The sequence below is a fragment of the Sorex fumeus genome, unplaced genomic scaffold (assembly GCF_029834395.1).
Source record: "Sorex fumeus unplaced genomic scaffold, SorFum_2.1 ptg000001l, whole genome shotgun sequence".
Taxonomy (NCBI): domain Eukaryota; kingdom Metazoa; phylum Chordata; class Mammalia; order Eulipotyphla; family Soricidae; genus Sorex; species Sorex fumeus.
This window is the reverse complement of record NW_026606058.1, coordinates 2,854,746-2,875,358: the sequence shown is the minus strand read 5'-3', so window position 1 is coordinate 2,875,358 and position 20,613 is coordinate 2,854,746. Positions and strand designations below refer to the sequence as shown.

General features: G+C 52.1%; 1 protein-coding gene across 3 annotated transcripts in view; it reads right to left on the bottom strand.

The window, feature by feature from the left end:
• SNX27 (sorting nexin 27) overlaps positions 1-20,311 on the bottom strand; it is a 77,624-nt gene extending 57,313 nt beyond the window's left edge. The window contains exon 1 of one of the 3 annotated variants that reach the window (XM_056117831.1): positions 20,057-20,311. In XM_056117831.1, coding sequence (XP_055973806.1) covers positions 20,057-20,293 — 237 coding nt within the window. In that variant the 5' untranslated portion in view covers positions 20,294-20,311. Of the gene's footprint in view, positions 1-19,985 lie in introns of all 3 variants that reach the window. The other 2 variants (XM_056117768.1, XM_056117905.1) reach the window with 2 other exon arrangements.
• Positions 20,312-20,613: the final 302 nt, after the last annotated feature.

The window sequence follows — 20,613 nt, the reverse complement described above, 5'->3', positions numbered from 1 at the left end:
CATCTAACCAATATTTTTATTTTTTTCCCTTTTTGTGTCACACCTGGCGATGCACAGGGGTTACTCCTGGCTCTGCACTCAGGAGTTTCTCCTGGCGGTGCTCAGGGGACCATATGGGATGCTGGGAATCGAACCCGGGTCGGCCGCGTGCAAGGCAAACGCCCTACCCGCTGTGCTATCTCTCCAGCCCCATAACCAATATTTTTAAAATAAAGATGCAAATGAGTCTGGAGCAATTGTGCAGCAGGTAGGGCACTTCCCTTGCACGTGGCTGACCTGGGTTCCATCCCCTGGAGCACCACCATGAGTGTCAAGCCAGGAATAGGCCCTCAACACCACAAGGTCTGACCCAAAAAAATAACAATAAAAAATTTTTTGTCTATACAGACTATAGGCAAAAAAAAGAAAAGCTTTATATTATATAGAGTATAAACCGCAAAGACAAATTTTGATGTTTTGAGGAATTTTGCACTTAAAATACAAGAACATTTGGGCCATGGGGTAGTACCGTGGATAAGGTACTTGCCTGCTTTGCACACAGCTGACCGGGGCTTGATCCCTGGCACCTCTATGGTCACCCACGCCTGCCTGGCGAGAGCCATGAGCTACAGCCGGTGTAACCCAAAACAACAAAAATACAAAAGCGTTGTCAGAGCGCTGAGGCAGAGACAGAGCAGGGCGAGTAGGAAAAGTCTCATTCCCAGCTCTGCCTGGCCTCCAAGCACCCCGACCACCACTGGGGGCGGCCCAGCACTAGTGGGTATGGCCCCTACTGAAAAGACTGTCATGATTATAGAGGGAAGATACACAGAAAGAAAGATGCATGAGACAAAGAAACAAACACAATGTGTTTTAAGAAAGATTAGAGATATCTTTGCCCATAAAAAAGGACACAGGGGCTGGAGCAATAGCACAGCGGGTAGGACGTTTGCCTTGCACGCGGCCAACCCGGGTTCAATTCCCAGCATCCCAAATGGTCCCCTGAGCACCGCTGGAGTAACTCCTGAGTGCAGAGCCAGGAGGAACCCCTGTGCATCGCCGGGTGTTACCCAAAAAAATTTAAAAAGAAAAAGGCACAAAGCCAGCTGAATTCAGATACTAGATATTTCTAAGAGCGGCAGAGTCATTGTATGTGTTCCACAGAGCTTTCTAACCAACTCCCTGCCATGTCCACAATCTAACTTCTTAGACACTGGGTGACGGGTCACAGTCGGAGAAACACAGACCCCTGGGTATCAGCAGAGCTGCTTCCAGTGTCACCAGCTTATGGCCTGGTGCTGGTCCAGCGATACTAGACACTAACAGGGTGTAGAAAAAAAAATCACACCACACTTGTCCCTGCTAACTCTGCCGTCAACTCAGACTAGCTGGCCTCTTTTCATCCAGCTCTGCCTTCTTGCTAATCTTAGAGCAAACAATCAAGTCAGTGATTACTCTTATTGACTAAATGTTTTAGCAATCTGCTGGACTTTGGCCTCCTGAGATATGAGATCCAGTTTAGAAGCAATAAGGAAATGAAGCTTGGACATGTCTGCACAAAATCACTACTCTTGACTACTATCAAAACTCTGGGGGGATTTTGTTTCAGAAATAAGGTATCTTTTATATGGCGCATCCTGGCACATCAGCTAACTTATTTATGTGAATATTTATTGTTTTGGGACCACATGGAGCAGTGCTCAGGGTTGACTCCTGGCTCTGCACTCAGGAACAGCTCTTGGAAAGCCTGGGGGACCTCACTGGTTGCTGGGGATCAAACTTGGTTCAACTGTGCTGCAGGACCTCCCCAGCCCCACCAATCTAATTCACTGTCTGAGTAAGATGCGGACAATCTCGGTCTCAAGCAGCTGGAGCTCATGTCAGGCATGTCCAAAACCCAGGCTTGACCCTGGTCACTGCATGGCCCCCTGAGCACGCTCAGCTGGGCTGCAGCATCTGGCTGCAGAGAACCATGGGAAGAGACCCTGGGTCTGCAGAGTTCCCCCGAAAGTCGGTGGGGGAAAGGAAAAAGGACACGAGAAAGCAAGCAGCTGAAAGTTGCTTGAGCTTTTTCGAGTGAAAGGAGATCTGGTAAACAATCTTAATTAAAAGTACAAAATTCACTGCCTGTCCTCAATAAAAATGAAAAAAATTTAATTTGAATGATTCAATGGGGGAATGGGGCCTGAAAAAAAAAAATTTAACAGACAAAACTACTGGATGAACTCTCTTATACAAGGTATATAAAGGAACAGAGCAAATGTCCAATCTAAGTATATCCTTTAGATTCTAACTACAGAAGAAAGGTGATGGAGTGGAATGGATGAAGACTAAAGGGATCTTCTGGGGGCGGGAGAGGTGGAACACCCATTAGACCACTCGCCTTGCACGCAGCCCACCCAGACTCAATCCCCAGCACTCCATCTGGTTTCACTAGGCTGCCCTCAGCACGGTACCAGGAATGCCCCCAGCACAGAGCCAAGGGGAGCCCCTGAAGACACAAAACAAAGCCCCCAAATAAACCAAAAAAAAATTGATTATAAACTGTATAAACAGTAGGATAATTTCAACTTCAAAAAATGTACAAATATGGCCCAGAAAGAGAGTCTAGCGGATAAGGCACTTGCCTAGCAGGCCACTCACCAGGTTGGTCCCCTAACGCCTCCAGGAAGGATCCCTGGGCAGTCTGAGCACCTCTGGGTACAGCCCAAAATAAAGACAGGCAACACCCTCTAAGTAGTTATGTTAGGATGAGAAGATAATGGGTGAATTCTGTTCCTTTACCTTAGTCTCCACATTTTATTTTTATTTTTTTATTTTATTTTTTTTTTCGCCTTTTGGGTCACACCCAGCAATGCTCAGGGGTCGCTCCTGGCTCTGCACTCAGGAATTACGCCTGGCGGTGCTTGGGGGGACCATACGGGATGCCGGGGATCGAACCCGGGTCGGCCGCGTGCAAGGCAAACGCCCTACCTGCTGTGCTATCGCTCCGGCCCCAGTCTCCACATTTTAACACACACACACACACACACACACACACACAAAACTCTTATGCTTAAGGTATACAGAGGTACTGATTGCACCTCTACAAAATTTGTATTTTGTAAGTGCAAAGTATTTCGTACCACTGTGAACTTAACTAAAATCGTTCAAGACCCAGAACACTGACGAGCCCAGAAGCGGACAATGGGGGAGGGGAACAGGAGCTCTTGCCGACGGGCTGTGAGACATGGCAAACAAAGAGAACGTGTTTCTTACCACCTAATGTGGCAGTTGTGTTCCTGCGTGTTCAGTCAAGAAGTAAAAACTGTTCGCACAAAAACCAGGATGCAGATGTTCAAAGCAGTTTCTGCTCGTAACTGCCAAGCCGGGGAAGCGAACGAGCTGCTCTTCGGTAGAGGAATAAATACACTGTGTCAGACCCAGAGGGTGGAATATTACTCAGCACTACAAAGACACAAGCTATAAAGTCACAGAGAGAAGCGTAAATGCCGTGACAGGGTGAGAGAAGCCCGGGGCCAGGAGCCAGCGGAATCTGGGAGGAGCCCCGCATGCCCCTGTGCCAGGCTCGTCCAGCAGTGCAGTGGAGTGCAGCCTGCAGGCCGGCACCCCCAGGGGGCTGCACTGTTGGGCAAGAGCACTGCATCCTCAGGCCACTGCACTCAGCCACAGGCTGGCTGGCTGAGAACTGCCGGTGGGGCCCCCGGGCAGGCTTCCCGAGCACTGCTTGGGAGCACCTCCTCCCCATATACAAAAAAAGGGGAAATCAGTAATATTTCAACTCTATCAGTGAAAACTCTGGATACTACAAAGGCAAACACAAGTCACAAAAAAATGTGTCCAGGGGCTGGAACAATAGCACAGCGGGTAGGGCGTTTGCCCTGCACACGGCCGACCCGGGTTCGATTCCCAGCATCCCATATGGTCCCCCGAGCACCGACAGGAGTGATTTCTGAGTGCAGAGCCAGGAGAAACCCCTGAGCATTGCAGGGTGAGACCCAAAATGCAAAAAGAAAAAAAAAAGAAAGTGTCCAAGGGCTGGAGCAATAGTACAACAGGGAGGGCACTGGCCTGGCCTTGCACACAGCCAACCTAGGTTGGTTCCTGGAATCCTCTACGGGGTCCCCCAAGCCCCACCAAGAGTGACCTCTGAGCACAGAGCTAGGAGTAAGTCCTGAGCACCGGTGGGTGTGACCCCAAAACGAATCAAATCAAAGTGTGTCCAGGATTGGAATGAGAGTCCAGCAGGTAGGGCGCCTGTAATGCAAGAAGCTGACACAGGTTTGGTGCGATGGTAGGTTTGCCAATGATAATAAACGGATCATATCATTTTGGGGTGAAGCATAAGGTTGAAGGTTTTATTATTTCGAAAGGAATACAATTAAGGCCAGAGTAACAGTACAGTGAGCCGGGCGCTCGGGGAGTTGGTATGGTTCGGGGGACCATATGCAGTGCTGGGAATCAAACCCGGGTTGGCCGTGTGCAAGGCAAACCCATTACACACCGTCTTACCTCTCCACTCTACTATCCCTCTAGCCCCGAACTACATCTTTTCTTAAGTTTTAAACCTACTGCCTCCCCTAACAGAAAGCAAAATCACCGTTAATACTGGTCTGACACATGCAGAACTTGCATAATACTTTAGTACTTCCTCTTAAATAATGAAACTAGTGTAGAAATAACAAATAAGGAATGAGAGTCTGAGGGATAACCCACAAGGATGATTATGTGCTTTGCGTGTGCAAGTCTAGGTTCGATCTCTGGCTCTCCGTGGTACCCCAAGCCCTACGGGGGCACAGGGACCAGGAGTACCCCCTGAGCACCTTGGGGATGGCTGGAAAGGAGTGAAATTATGGAGGAAAATCATTTTATGGGTTCGCCTTAATGTTTTTCACATTCAGGGAAAATTTTAATGGGTGCTCGCGTGTGACAAACATGGGATTGGAGTCTGGGGATAGAAAACTGAGTGACCCTTTGTCCTTTCCCTTTGAAAAATTTACCTGGTGAGAAATTCAGCAGATTGCCAGATCATTTCGATCCTGAAGGAAGCCCAGGGATAGGATGAAACAAGTGAAGAGGGCAGGGAGGCAGGAGCAGAAACCGCGGGCACCAAGCCTGGAGCTCACACAGGGCGGCAAGTGCTGTGCCACCGAGCCTGCTCGCGGCCCTCCAGGCTGGGGAGGCCGATGCTCCCAGCTGTCCTTGGGGGACCGTGTCCGGGACTGAGCTGTGTCGCCCTCCCCAGTCAGATCCACTGCCCTTAGTGGGGTCTTCCAATCCCAGTTCTTCCAGCTCTGCCTCTTCTGACCTCAGCTATGCACACTCGTAAATGCAGGAGACTTTGAGCGTGTTCTGGGGGTAGAGGGTTGTTTTGGGGCCACACCCAGTGATGCCCAGGGCTTACTCCTTGGTTCTGTGCTCACAATTTACTCTTGGCTCAGGATTTACTCTTCACGGTGCTTGGGGGATGCCAAGGATTGAACAGAGGTCAGCCGCATGTAAGGCAAAGGCTCTACCCACTGTGGCCCCAACTTTCAGCATCTTCACAGGAATCTCAGACACAAAACGCAACAAAACTGTAAGTACCACAGAGTTCAAAGTGAAGAGTTCCCAGTAATTATGCCAGGGCAACTAGTATAAGCAGTATGTTCTAGTGACCTGAAACACTGGTTTATAGCTTTCACACTTTTAACACAGGAGGCTTTTAAAACGAAGACTGCAATTTTGTATTCTAATCAGAGGGAAATAAACTTTATTTTGTGGGTGGGCCACAGCTGGCAGTGCTCAGGGGCTACTCCTGGCTCTGCTCCCAAGAATTACTTTTGGTAGTAATGTTTGGGGACCATACAGGATGCTGGGAATTGAACCCCAGTTGTCTGTGTGCAAGGCAATCTCCCTATCCACTGTGCTATCTCTCCAGCCCATTTACTTTTATTTGTGGAGGCCAATGGCTACTTCGGGCCTTACAGATAATTGTTAGACTATTCTTCTACAGAGCTTGGTTATTTTTTAGCAGGGTGGGGTGGGGATCACACCCTGTGGTGCTCAGGGCTTACTCCTGGCTCTGTGCTCAGGAATCACTTCAGGTAGGTTTAGGGGTACCTTGTTGACCACCTGCAAGGCAAGCACCCTGCTCACTGTACTATCATTCTGGCCTTAATTTTATTTATTTTTAAATAATAAAAGCTTAAACCTTATACTTTACCCAAAAATATTATTCATTTATTATCATCGATAAATCTATCGTCTCAGACTCCCAGAGCCTCCCAGACTCATAGATGACTTTAGGGTTAATGAATGGTGCTATCCATTCTATGGGTTGGGGAAAACTTATTTTTTTAATTTTAGGACTACACCCAGGGGTTCTTGAGGCCTTCTCTTGCCTCTGTACTCAAGGGTCACTCCTGGTGGGCTTGGGGAAACATATGAGGTGGAATGCAGAGCCAGGAGTAAGGTCTGAGCACCGCCAGGTGTGGCAAAAAAAAAAAAAAAAACCTCAAAAGGAAAAAAGAAAATATGCAATTCAATTATATGCAATGTAAAAGTAAGACTCTATGGGGCAAAAAAGCATAGTCGAAATGACATTTGCACTTCTGTGTTCACTGCTGCACTATTCACAGTAGCCAAAATCTGGGAAAAACCCGAGTGCCCGAGTACAGATGTCTGGTTAAAGAAACTGGTACATCTACACAATGGAGCACTATGCAGCTGTTAGAAAAGAGGAAGTCATGAAATTTACATACAAGTGGTACAACATGGAAAGTACCATGCTGGGTGAAATGAATCAGAAAGAGAGGGACAGACATAGAAAGACTGCATTCATCTGGGGGATACAGAGTAACAAATTGGGAGACTAACACCCAAGAATGGCGGAGATAAGTACCAGGAGGTTCACTCCACCGGCTTGGAGGTCAGAGGCACATGCTGGGGGAGAAGGCAGCTCAGACAGAGAGGCGAGCACCAAGTAAAGGGTGGTGGGAGGACCCTCCCCGGACGAGAGATGCATGCTGAAAGTAGAGTATAGACCGAACATGATTGCCACTCAATGCCTCATTTGCAAACCACAGCACCCAAGAGGAGAGAGAGAACAAAAGGGAATGCCCTGCCACAGAGGCAGGGTGGGATGGGGGAATGGGGGGTGGGAGGGATACTGGGACCCGTGGTGGTGGAAAACGGGCACTGGTGGAGGGATGGGTATTCGATCATTGTATAACTGAAACCCAAGCACAAAATTTGTAAGTCTACAACTGTACCTCATGGTGTTTCACTAATAATAATAATAATAATAAAAAGACTCCCGGGGGCCAGAGGGCTACTCCAGAGGGTGGGCGCTTGCTATGCACAACTTCCCCACCCCCAGTCTGCCTGCTAGGAGTCACTCCTGTGCGCTGTGCCAGAGTAAGCCCTGCGCACTACCAAGTGTGGTCCTCCCACCTCACACGCACAAAAAAGACTAAACATTAACCTCAATAACAACAAAACAAAAAGGAGAAATAACAGTAACATGTTAAACATTTAAAAGTTTTTATGGGGCTAGAGCGATAGCACAGCGGGTAGGGCATTTGCCTTGCATGTGGCCGACCCGGGTTCGATTCCCAGCATCCCGTATGGTCCCCGGAGCACCGCCAGGAGCTATTCCTGAGTGCAAAGCCAGGAGTAATCCATGTGCATCACTGAGTGTGACCCAAAAAGAAGAAAAAATGTTTTTATTTCATTTGAATTCTGAAAATAATCTATTATATTAATTTCATCTTAATAAAAATGGAATACATTACACTTGGTATGGAAAAATTTAAGAACAGGGGCTGGAGCGATAGCACAGCGGGTAGGGCGTTTGCCTTGCACGCGGCTGACCTGGGTTCGATTCCCAGCATCCCATATGGTCCCCCGGGCACCGCCAGGAGTAATTCCTGAGTGCATGAGCCAGGAGTAACCCTTGTGCATTGCCGGTGTGACCCAAAAAGCAAAAATAAATTAATTAAATTAAAAAAAAATTTAAGAACAGTGGTCACAATAGAGACGAAAGAATCGTGGGACTGGAGCAACAATATAGTGGGGAGGGCATCTGCCTTGCGTGCGGCCAACCCGGGTCAGCAGAACCTCGGCATACCATATGGTCCTCCAAGCCCACCAAGAGCAATTCCTGAGTGCAGAGTGAGGAGTAAGCACGCAGCACCAGTGGGAGTGGTTCCAAAACAAAGGAAGAAAACAAGCCTACTGTGTGTGAGGGCTGGATTAGCCACACCCCACCCCCCAGGCATGGCCCCCCAGACCACTGGCAGGCTGCCCTGTGCCCATCCCAGCTCACTAGTGAGGGCAAGGGGATGCCTCCCTCCCACACAGCAAGTCCTCCCTTGGTTCCTGAGCTGGGTAAAAAGGCAACTGCATAGCAGTATATTCCAAAGACCTATTTTATAAATTATAAACTTTATTCACGAGTAAATTGATCTACAAAGGTGGACATTTCTGAAACTTTCAGATACGTCAGGTCAAATGATAATTTGATCACTCGATTTTTTACAAGATGCTGAATAAACAGAACTAAAAACTCATCAGTCATCGAGGCCCGAAAGCTCCGCATCACTCAGGTGAGGAGAACAACGCCTTCCTCCCTCTCTCTGCGGGACACCCAGCAGGTGGAGAACCACCCCCAAGCAGCAACTCTGCCAGCAGCCCTGGACTTGCCCAGGGACGGAAATGAGTGACTTGCCCAAAGACAAGCAGGAGGTGTCTCCCTCATCTTGCCCTGTGACCTGACACAATCCTTTACAGAGCTGAACAAAATGAGTCATTTTTAAATAATGTTCTCATAACAGAAATTCACTGGGGGAAATACACGTAAGAGTATTTATTTCTAAGGATGCACTCTAAAATTCCTTACTCTGCAACTTTACTACCTTGGAGATGAGTATATTGTTTTTTTTAGGAGACGTTTACTTAGCGGAAAGCACTTAAAAGGAAATATTTTTAAAAAACCACACATACCACCTATCACATGACCAAGCCAGGATCACAGAACAGAAACCTAAGTGGCACCCTGATCAGTGAAAGCCAAGATTCACTTTGTGGTTACCACAAAGAATTAAGCTTTTGGGGGGCCCCTTTTCATTTCTTTTTTTTTCCCTTTCTTGTTTCTAGACCATACTGGACAGTGCTCGGGGATCACTCCTGGCTCTGTGCTCAGAAATGACCCCCTAGTGGTGCTCAGTGGGCCATCTGTGGTGCCAGGGACTCGAACGGGGTGACTGCGAGGTCAGGGAAGAACCTAACTGCTGTATTACCACCTCTGTCACTCTATCGGAAAGACCCTCACAAGACGCCCATGCAGAGCTCCTGGCTCAGCGAGGAAAGGGGGCCTGTGTCCTGCGGGGAGGTGCCCTCCTAGAAGTCTTGGGAGCCCCAGGCATCCTCAGCCACTCCAGGAGAAGCTCCGCAGGCGAAGAACAAGGCTGATTACCAGTCGCCCTGAGCACCTCCAGGACTGATCCCAGAGTGCTGAGCCAGGAGCAAGGCCTGAACAGGGCTGGGCACGGCCCCAGACCAAAGCAACCCTACCAGAACGCCACTGCAGGAGACGCACACCCGGCCTAGACAACTAAGACATCAACGTAAATAGTGACTGTGGTCATTCAAAACATAAAAGAAAAAAAAAAGAAACAATTTTTTTGGTCACACCCGGCGATGCCCAGGGGTTACTCCTGGCTCTGCACTCAGGAACTACTCCTGGCGGTGCTCAGGGGACCATATGGGATGCTGGGAATCGAACCCAGGTTGGCCGCGTACAAGGCAAATGCCCTACCCGCTGTGCTATAGCTCCAGCCCCAAGAAACAAATTTTTGAGAGGTTGAATTGGACTCAAAGATAAAAATACTTGGAGGTGAAAATACATACAAACTTAAGGCTGTCTGCAATGCTAGAGTTCAGCTGTTCTAAGTTTCCTTCTTTGCAAAGTGCAAAACTGCCTGAGAGGCTGGAGAGTCTAAAGGTCTTCTAGTACCAATTAATAGTTATTTTCCTTTTTGGCCCTGGAAAAGTTATTCAGTCTCTTTGGATAATTAAAAGCTCATTTCACAGGACATTCTGGTCTAGCGCACATAGTGCACATACAACTATACCGATCTCGAAAACAACGAAATCTAAACTCTTGAATTTTTGTTTTGCGGGAGGGAGTCCACACCCAGAGATGCTGAGGGGTCACTCCTGGCTCTGCACTCAGGAATCAGTCCTGGTGGTGCTTGGGGACCACGCGGGATGCCAGGGACTGAACCCAGGGATCAAACGTGGTTCAGCCATGTGCAGAGCCAGCATCCTCCCATGTACTTTCTCTCCAGCCCACAAATCCAAACTTGACTGTTTGGGGGCTACACCTGGCAGTGTTCAGTGGCTCTGCACTCAGGGTCACTCCCGGTGGGATGCAGGGGGCCACACAGGGAGGGGCCCAGGATCAGACCTGGGCTGGCGTGTGCAGGGCTCGCACCTCCCCAGCCCCAAGACCTAAATTTCTGAGCACGGCACTCACAGCCTTCCTCAAGCTAACTTCAAGCAAGTGTCTAACAGACTGGTGTTACTTTCCAGTTCTTCCCAGAACTTTCCACTTCTTCCTCCATCCACGGCTGCTGGTTCCTTAGCCGATAAACTCCTTCCCTCTTCTCTACCGGCAGAGCCTTCCTCCCCGTTTAAGGCCTTCTGACTTCCTAAGCCACAAAACCCTCATGCCTACTTACCTGACCCCCAAAGGATCACTGTGTTTTTCATTTGCTGGCCACCGTCTCCTTTTGCTTTACACAGAGTCAATAGTTACCTTTCCCCATTCAGTATAAACTTCTGAAGGGCAGAACTAAAGGGGTTCTGACTCACCTGAGGATACAGCCATCGTCTGTGTTTCCTTATGGAACCAGACTAAGGTCAAAAAAGCAGCCCTAAATCATCGTTTTTCAAAGAGCAGATCATGACCTAATGAATCAAAGAGTCAAGTCATGAAAATGATGTGGCATACCCTCATCGGCATTCAAAACGCCACATGAGGGAGTCTGAGAACACAGCAGGTAAGGCTCTTGCCTTGCACACAATCAGCCTGGTTTGATCCTGGCACCGAAGTGACAAGTCCCCTAAGGAGGGACTGTCAGGAGGGATTCCTGGGTGCAGAGCCAGGAAGGAGTAAGCCCTGAGCACAGCTGGGTGTGGGCCAAAAGCAGAACAAAAACCAAAAAACAAAGCAAGGGCCAAAGAATTAGTTCAAAGCAAGCAGAAAGAGGTCCAGGTTTGATCCCCAGTACAAGTCTCCCAGTACTGCCAGGTGAGACCCCCCCCCCCAAAAAAAAAAATCAAGCCAAAACAAAATAAAACCGACATTAAAAAAAATACCACAGTGCGGGATTCTAGCAAACGCAATTTTGGAAAACTGTTTTAAGTTTTTGTTGTTGTTTTGCGTTTATACTGGGCTAGAATATAAAACGCTTCTCTTTCAGTTGAAATTTATTTGGGGTGGGTAATACATTTTTAATTTTTATTTATTTATTTTTGCTTTTTGGGTCACACCCAGCGATGCACAGGGGTCACTCCTGGCTCTGCACTCAGGAATCACTCCTGGCGGTGCTCGGGGGACCATATGGGATGCTGGGAATCGAACCCGGGTCGGCCGCGTGCAAGGCAAACGCCCTACCCGCTGTGCTATCGCTCCAGCCCCAATACATTTTTTAATTGCAATAAAACCTATTTGACGATGACCTGAATATTAGTCTCTAAATGCTGGACGAGGATTGTACCACTCAAACACAGAGTCTACTGGACTTCCTCAGTGAAGCACAAAAGACATCTCCAAGATCAGGGTCGTGGCCAGAGCCCGGCGATCACGTGCTTCGCATGTGAAGCCCTGGGGCAAATCCCTGGTACCACATGGCCAAGCACCTCTAGGGCTAGCAACATCAAAAACCGTCAACACAGATAGCCAAAGAACAGAAGGGCTCTTGCAGATTCTCAGCCCCCACAATATTCTTTACAATCTAACAAATGAAGTAAACACAGATCCCGCTAGTCAAATTGAGTCTCACTGCTTTATCTACCAGAGCAGAAGGATTATTCCCAAAGGGAAGACTATCTTAAACAGTAAGTCTCGAGTGGACTTATCCTCCAGAGCATGGTAATAAATGCTAGCCTGAAACAAACCACTGCAGTTAATGTTACCATATCATAATAACTGGTTTGACCCCGAAAAATCCACGTTAACAAAGACCTTTTCCTGGGGGCCAGAGGGTAGGGCATTGGCCTTGCACGCGGCCGACCTGGGTTCGATCCCCGGCATCCCATATGGTCCCCCAAGCACCACCAGGAGTAATTCCTGAGTACAGAGCCAGGAATAATCCCTGAGCATAGCTGGGTGTGACCCAAAAAGCCAAAAAAAAAAAAAACAAAGACCTTTTCCTGGTCACAGCAACGTGGTAGAAGTGATTTCTGAAGGGAAGTGATGTTATTTTCAAATTTTTGTTAGCTATCTCATCCACCAACGAAACAAAGTATTTCTTGGGATTAAAATTGTAATTATGGGCTAGAGTACCAGTACAATGGGGAGGGTGTTTGGCTTGCATGCGGCTGGCCCAGCTTTAACGTCAGTTTGAGCCCCCAGACCCACCCCCTGCATCCCAGATTATCCCCTAAGCCTTCAGGAAGTAATCCCTGAGCACAGAGACAAGAGTAAGCTCTGCGCACCCCCGGGTGTGGCCCCCAAACCAAATCAAATAAAGTAAAATTATGATTGTTACTGATATCCAACAGAATAAAAACAATAAAGACAATGAATGTCTGCTGTGGTCCTGTTTCCTACCCAATTTAACAAAAGCACAGTGAACAAGACAATTACATCTGGCAATAACAGGACCAAAGCTCAACTGTTATCCAAGTTGATAGAGCTTTGAGTGCATTTACGCATTTTGCATGACTACGTATAGCAGCGATAGCACAGAGGGTAGGGCGTTTGCCTTGCACGAAGCCGACCCGAGTTCGATTCCTCCGCCCCTCTCAGAGAGCCCGACAAGCTACCGCGAGTATCTCACCCGCACGGCAATGCCTGGCAAGCTCCCAGTGACGTATTCGATATGCCAAACACAGTAACAACAAGTCTCACAATGGAGACGTTACTGGGCCCGCTCGAGCAAATCGATGAACAACAGGAGGACAGTGACAATGACAGTGATACTATCAACAGCAATTGAGAAAACAAAGGAATGGTAAACCCACTGAATTTAGAATCCAAAGAATTGGATTTGATTACTCCAATTGTGTAATACTGGAGCGATAGCTCAGCGGTAGGGCGTGTGCCTTGTGGGCGGTCGGCCTGGCCGAGCCGGGTTCGATTCCTCCTCCCCTCTCAGAGAGCCCGGCAAGCTACCGAGAGTATCTCACCCGCACGGCAGAGCCTGGCAAGCTCCCTGTGGCGTACTCGATATGCCAGACACAGTAACAACAAGTCTCACGATGGAGACGTTACTGGGCCCGCTCGAGCAAATCGATGAACATCGATGAACAACAGGAGGACAGTGCTACAGTGGAATATTGGAACTGGAGAAACAGCAGAGCAGGTAGAACACTTGCCTTGCATGCAGCTGACCCGGGTTCGATCCCCGCATCTCATACGGTCCCCAAGCACCACAAGGAATAAGCCCTGACCGCAGAGCCAGGGGAGTATCCTGGAGTATTACCAGGTGTGGCCCCCAAACAAAATCGAACCAAAAAAGCGTAAGCTCAGCCTCCTCTCTTACAAAATAGGGAGGCTATGCACACGTTCACTCAGCAAGTGTTCTTATCCTAGCAATTATTTATTTAAAATGATTGAATGAGACCGTCTATGTGCCCCAAGATGTTTTAACGGGGGTAAACTAGATGCCGCCCCTGTTCTCAAGCAGCTACTTGCCTATCCCGCAAGGCAGCTGTGAAGAGTCAAGGTCCAAACCCTACAGACCGCAACACGCTCCGAAATTTATAAAGTACTCACATCATCACTATTGTCATCGATTAGTCTGCCTCTTAACCGTTCACCTTCATTGAAACAAGACTCGGTAAATAGAAATACTCATGGTTCACGATCTACCGAACTGCCTCTCTAGTGGCCTAGAATTCAGGAGCCCAACAAAGCGTTATTTATAGTTTTAGCTTCTGTCTTACAATGATGAAGACAACAATGACCCGAGAATCCAGGGTCCGGATCTGAAATTTCACTCCAGATGTGGATGGGTTCACAACAGGATTCCCACAAAGGGCAGGAAAATTCAAAAACAGAGGCCCAAGCAAGGGCTCGGTGCTTACTGGCTGAGCTCAAGCAGCTTGGCTTCGGTTCTGTTTGTTGGACTCAGAGCTCACTCCTGGCCCTGTACTCAAACGTCACACTCCTGGAGGTGCTCCAGAGACCCTATCAGGGCTGGGGACGGAACCTGGACCAGTGGCATGCAAGGCAAGTGCCCTGCCTACTGTACCATCACTCAGCCCAAAGCATCTCTGATTCAGACACACACACAGTGAGTACCATGCCCACTCTAAGTGTGAGGGTCACCACCCTAAAACTTTACTCTGCCCAAACAGAACCATTTCAAATACCACTTCCTGTATCGATCAGGAAAATGTAAGCCAAGTAGAGTTCAGCTCCAACTGAGAATGCAGTTCTTAAAAGGCATCAAGCAGACAGTGTTACATGATGCCCTCAATTCAAACCTCTTTCCCCCCCATCAATGACTTTTAAACTTTCACGTAGGGGCTGGAGCAATAGCACAGCGGGGAAGGCGTTTGCCTTGCACATGGCCGACCCAGGTTCGATTCCCAGCATGCCATATGGTCCCCCGAGCACCGCCAGGAGTGATTCCTGAGTGCAGAGCCAGGAGGAACCCCTGAGCATCGCCGGGTGTGACCCAAAAAGGAAAAAAAAAAAACTTTCACGTAAAATAAAACCAAAGAAAAAATACCTGGGGAGGGGCGGGAGGAGGGGTCGGCAGGCAGAGGGATAGTACAATGAGTAAGGAACTTGCGTTACACACAGCTGGGCTGGGTTCAAGCCCCTGCATCCCACAGGGTCCCCTAAGCCCACCAGCAGGGAAGAAGTGATTGCCGAATGCAAAGCCAGAGTAACACCTGAGCACCGCTAAGTGTCGCCCAAAAGCAAAACAACAAAACTCTGAGGGGCTGGAGAGAAAGCACGGCGGGGAAGGTGCGTGCCTGGCATGTGGCAGACCCAAGTTTGATCCCCAGTACGCCAGAGGGCCTCCAGGGCCCACCCGGAGTGATTCCTGACTGCAGAGTAAGCACTGAGCACTGCCAGGTGTGGCTGAGCAACAGACGAAAACCACCGTGAGATGCTCATAAAAAAAACTTCGATTTTACCTGTTTTAACTTTAACGAGACAAAGTTCATGGGTCTGCAGCCTTGAGTCTACCCACGAGGGGCAGCGACACTCTTGGCCTCGCCTGGATGTCACGGTTTCCAATGCCTGCAGACCACCTTGGGGGTTATAGTTATTGAAGACCATGCCTGGGCCAGGGATGTAGATCAGCGTTCATCAGGCCGTGAGTTCAAGCCCCAGCAAAAACCACACCACCCGCATCACAAAGAGAACAAACCAGCCAACAGACAAGCCAATACCACAGAGACACAAATACTACTATATATATCCTAGGGTTGTCTCTCAAAGTATTAATACAGGGGCCGGGAGACAGTGCAGCAGAGAAAGGTGCTGGCCGGGCACACGCAATGCTAGGAGTGACCTCTGAGCACTGCCAGGGGTGGCCCCAAAATCAAGACAAAAGCAAAGTACTTGAATGTCACGTACGACATATCCAAAAGTGTACTGATGTTGGTCCTATGCTGGAAACATCCTTCCCTCCACGGCGTCCTGGTGTGTACATATGCACAACAGAGAGAAGATAGAATTATGGAACTCTGGGAAAACTCGTAAGCTGAGAGGTCTAATAACTGCTAGTCAAGAAAACTTTCCACGTGCTGTAAAACTTACTAGTCTAGGCCTGTGCCAAGCCTGTAACATGATTATTTCCCCAAACCAGTTATAAACTAGTCCCTTTTGAAGGGAGAAAGAAACTGAACCAACCGAACTCATTTTTTCATGCCACACCCCACCCCGCAACGCTTATAGGCGACTCCCAGCAGTGCTCAGAGGTTCACGAAGTGCCAGAAATCACACCCGGGCCAGCCACACACACAGGCTGATGCCTTAAGCCCTGTACCATCTCTCTGCTGTTAACGGCAATCCCGAGATTGAGGACAGGACTTTGGTAAACAGACTTCAAAAGAAACACAACTAGGGGCTGGAGAGACAGCACAGCGGGTAGGGCGTTTGCCTTAAACGCAGCTGACCTGGGTTCGATTCCCAGCATCCCATATGGCCCCCTGAGCACCGCCAGGAGTAACTCCTCAGTGCAGAGCCAGGAGGAACCCCAGTGCATCGCCAGGTGTGACCCATAAAGAAAAAAAAAAAAAGAAACACAAATAAATCAGTGCTCTGTTATGGGGCCGAGCTTGCATTCCCTTATACCTCCAAGTTTCTGGGCCAGAGAGAGAGCTCAATGGTTGGGACACCTGCTTTTCAGGCAGAGAGGTCCTGGTTTGGTCCTCCACACCATTCGGCACCACATGGCACCCTGAGTACTCCCAGGAGAGACACCCCGGCATTGCTGGGGAAGTTACTTCATTCTTTGTACGTCTTGGTTGCTTAACCAATTACAATATGAAAAATTGGAGGAAGAGGCCAGAGAGATAGCACAGGGCTTAAGGCACTTTTCGTGCGCCCAGCCTCCCCGTTTGAATAAAATAATTTCTGTACAGACAGGAAGAGTCTAAAAATGGGAAGGTATTGAATAAATATAACAAGTCTCCAGGCCAGGACAGCCCCCTATGACCTGATACAAACTGTATCTAAACAGACAGTAATTGCCTACCTATGCCTGACCGCAGGCGCCCCCGGACACTTCATAAACATGCAAAGCAACAACAACAAAAAAAAAACTTTCAGAGAATTTGGATGAGAGACAGAGGGAAGCTCCAAAGCTCAATGCCTGAAGAGTATTTTAGGGAAATTAGGCTCAATCTAAAAAAGATCCAAACCAGTGTCACGGCTATCCTTGATCCAGAATCATAGCTGATGACTGATCTCCCGAAGAGAGGACGCAGCCTTCGGAAGAAAGGAAGGAGAGGAGGGTAGCGCTAAGGTCCCGGGAACTATTGCCCGGCTCTGATCTCCACCCAGTGACCCCTAGTTCCTCCATCCTAGCAAAGCTTCAGAGGTTCTGAACATCAAAATACAGTCAGAAGGTAAGAAACCAATGCCAAGGAGTCTGAAGAGTCTGCAGAGAAAAATTCCCCAAGCAAAGACTGGTCTTTCCAAACTCTGCCGCTAAAGGATACAAAATCATCACTTCACTTCCTAAAGACAAGTCAAAAGGCAAAGGTATTCTAGGAGGAACGGGCCTAGACTAGACTCCAGGCCTCAAGTAAATCCTTCAGCCTGCTCTAGGGGGTCACCTGAGGCCTCCCTGATGGCACCTGGTTTACAGTTAGGCTTGACCACAAAATTTTAAAATTGTTTTAAACATCAGCTATATTTTAGCTGATATATCACACATCTGTGGGTTTGCAGATGAGAAACAGTAGCACAAAGCAGCTATAGCCAAGTGATTGGGAAGTGTAATTTATAATTTAAGTAAACGTGTAGATTTACAAGGATTAAAAAAAAAAAAAACTGCTGGGGGCTGGAGCCGGTAGGCCGTTTGCCTCGCAGGCGGCCAACCCGGGTTCGATCCCCAGAATCCCACATGGGCCCCCCTAAGCACCGCCAGGAGTAATTCCTGAGTGCAGAGCCAGGGGTGATCCCTGTGCATTGCCGGGTGTGATCCCCACCAAAAAAAAAAAAAATCTGGATTCATAGTTAACTTTCCAAGAAGAAAATGACAATTCCAAGGGCTTCTATATGAAAAGGAACAAATTTTGAGTTAAACGGGAATGGAAACGGGGTGCTCAGGTCTTGCATGCATTCTAAATCTGAACAGTCGCCCGAAAGAATGAGAATCCCAGAAGAGAGCATGAAACCAATCAGGGCAGGAACGGGGAAAGGTTAACGCTTCGGGGGTCGAGAGAGCAAAGGCAGAGTTTCAGGGGCCTGAGTGGGAGAAGCGTAAGGAGCAAGGGGCAGAGGTGCCAGGCGCTCAGCAGGGGCGAACCACGGGAAACCCTGGCCAAGCCGTTCCGAGGAGGGCAGCATTTAGAACAGAAGCCTCAAGAGGACTTCGCTAGGGTCAAGGTGCCCAGGCCAAAGCCGCGGGAGGAGGGCCAGGTGGGGAACGAACCGGGCAGAAGCAATGCGGCAGGGATGCAGGATGCCAGGATGCGGGGCAATCACCGCGCGCAGGGACAGGGGCGCACGGACGCCTGGCGGAGTGCGGCCACCGGGGAAGGCTGGACCCGGGGAACCGGCCCTAAGGGGGCTGTCCCGGGGTGGGGGGCGGGCGAGGGCGAGCCTCGGGATGCAGGCTGGGGGCAGGCGGCAGGGATGGACACAGGGAAGGGAGCCGGGTGTGGGGGTGCGGGGGTGCAGCGTGGGGCTCCCCGAGGCCGCGCGCACAGCCCCTGCCCCTCGGTCTGGGGGGACCCCGAGAGGCCGGGCGTGGAGCTGCAGGCGACTGGGGGTGGGGTGGGGGGCGCAGGCTCCGGATTCCGGGGAGAACCAACGCGGCGGGACACGCGGGTCGGACAACAAACGCTTCCCGGGAGGGGCTGAAACTGGACCGGGCAGCGGAGGGGGACGGCAACGTGCCCAGGGGACCGGGGCGCGGGGGATGGGGGGCGCACGGGGGAGCGGGGAATAAGGGGGGGACCGGAGAAACAACGTGGGGCACGGGGTCCGAGTGGGGTGGGCTAGCAGGGGGGAGGGAAGGTGACTTCGCGGGGACAGGGCATCCGCGCGGAGTAACAGAGTGAGGGCGCGCCGGGGGGCCGGGGCACGATGCGGGGTCAGAGCGCAGCGCGGGGCCGGGGTACGCGCGGGGTTGGGGTGCAGCAGCGCGGGGTCGGGGTGCAGCAGCGCGGGGTCGGGGTGCAGCAGCGCGGGGTTGGGGTGCAGCAGCGCGGGGTCGGGGTGCAGCAGCGCGGGGCTGGGGTGCAACAGCGCGGGGCCGGGGTGCAGCAGCGCGGGGTCGGGGTGCAGCAGCGCGGGGTCGGGGTGCAGCAGCGCGGGGCCGGGGTGCAGCAGCGCGGGGTCGGGGTGCAGCAGCGCGGGGTCGGGGTGCAGCAGCGCGGGGTCGGGGTGCAGCAGCGCGGGGTCGGGGTGCAGCAGCGCGGGGCCGGGGTGCAGCAGCGCGGGGCCGGGGTGCAGCAGCGCGGGGTCGGGGTGCAGCAGCGCGGGGTCGGGGTGCAGCAGCGCGGGGTCGGGGTGCAGCAGCGCGGGGTCGGGGTGCAGCAGCGCGGGGTCGGGGTGCAGCAGCGCGGGGCCGGGGTGCAGCAGCGCGGGGTCGGGGTGCAGCAGCGCGGGGTCGGGGTGCAGCAGCGCGGGGTCGGGGTGCAGCAGCGCGGGGCCGGGGTGCAGCAGCGCGGGGCCGGGGTGCAGCAGCGCGGGGCCGGGGTGCAGCAGCGCGGGGCCGGGGTGCAGCAGCGCGGGGTCGGGGTGCAACAGCGCGGGGTTGGGGTGCAGCAACGCGGGGCCGGGGTGCAGCAGCGCGGGGTCGGGGTGCAGCAGCGCGGGGTCGGGGTGCAGCAGCGCGGGGCTGGGGTGCAACAGCGCGGGGTTGGGGTGCAACAGCGCGGGGCCGGGGTGCAGCAGCGAGGGGTCGGGGTGCAGCAGCGCGGAAGCCCGGCGGTCGCGGACCACCCCCCGCCCCGGGGGGGGGGCCCGGGGTCCGGCCGGGGGTGGGTGGGGGCGGCGCGGGCCGCGCGCGGGAGCCGACAGGGGCGCGGCGCCGACGCCGGGCCGGGTGGGGGTGGGGGCGGGGAGGGGAAGGGCGGGGGGCAGCCCCGATACTCACACCTCCAGAATGCGGTCCCCCTTGCGCACCCCGGCCCGATCGGCCGCCCCCCCGGGCAGCACGGCGCTCACATGCTGCAGCGGCGCGTACAGCTCCCCGTTGATGCTCCGCAGCTGCCCGCCCTCGCTCACTTGGCCCCGCACGTTGAAGCCGTAGCCGGACTCGGACTTGACGATGCGCACGACCCGCGGGCCGCCCCCGCCGCCGCCGCCGCCGTTGCCGGCGCAGTGCAGCGCGGAGCCCCCCCCGCCGCCGCCGTTCCGGTGCGGGGCCGCGGGGTGAAGCCCTTCCCCGTCCTCGTCCGCCATCTTGCGAGCAAACGAGCCGTCCCCCCCGCCCCCTGACGCCTCCACGCCCACCCCGCGCGCGCGCCGCCGCCGCCGCCGCCGCCGCCGCCGCGCGACCCCCCGCGCGCGCTCCCGCGCCGCCCGCCGCGGAGCCCGGGGCCCGCGAGCGGCCGGCGCGCGGGGGCCGCTGGGAGTTGTAGTCCGCGCGCGCGCGGCCTTCTGGGAGTTGTAGTCCCGGCGGGGGGGCGGGGCGGGCGGCCGGGCCCGGGCCCCGAGGTCTCCTGGGAGTTGTAGTTTGTCTGGTCCGCGCGCGCTGAGCGGGGCTCTCGGGCTGCCGGGGC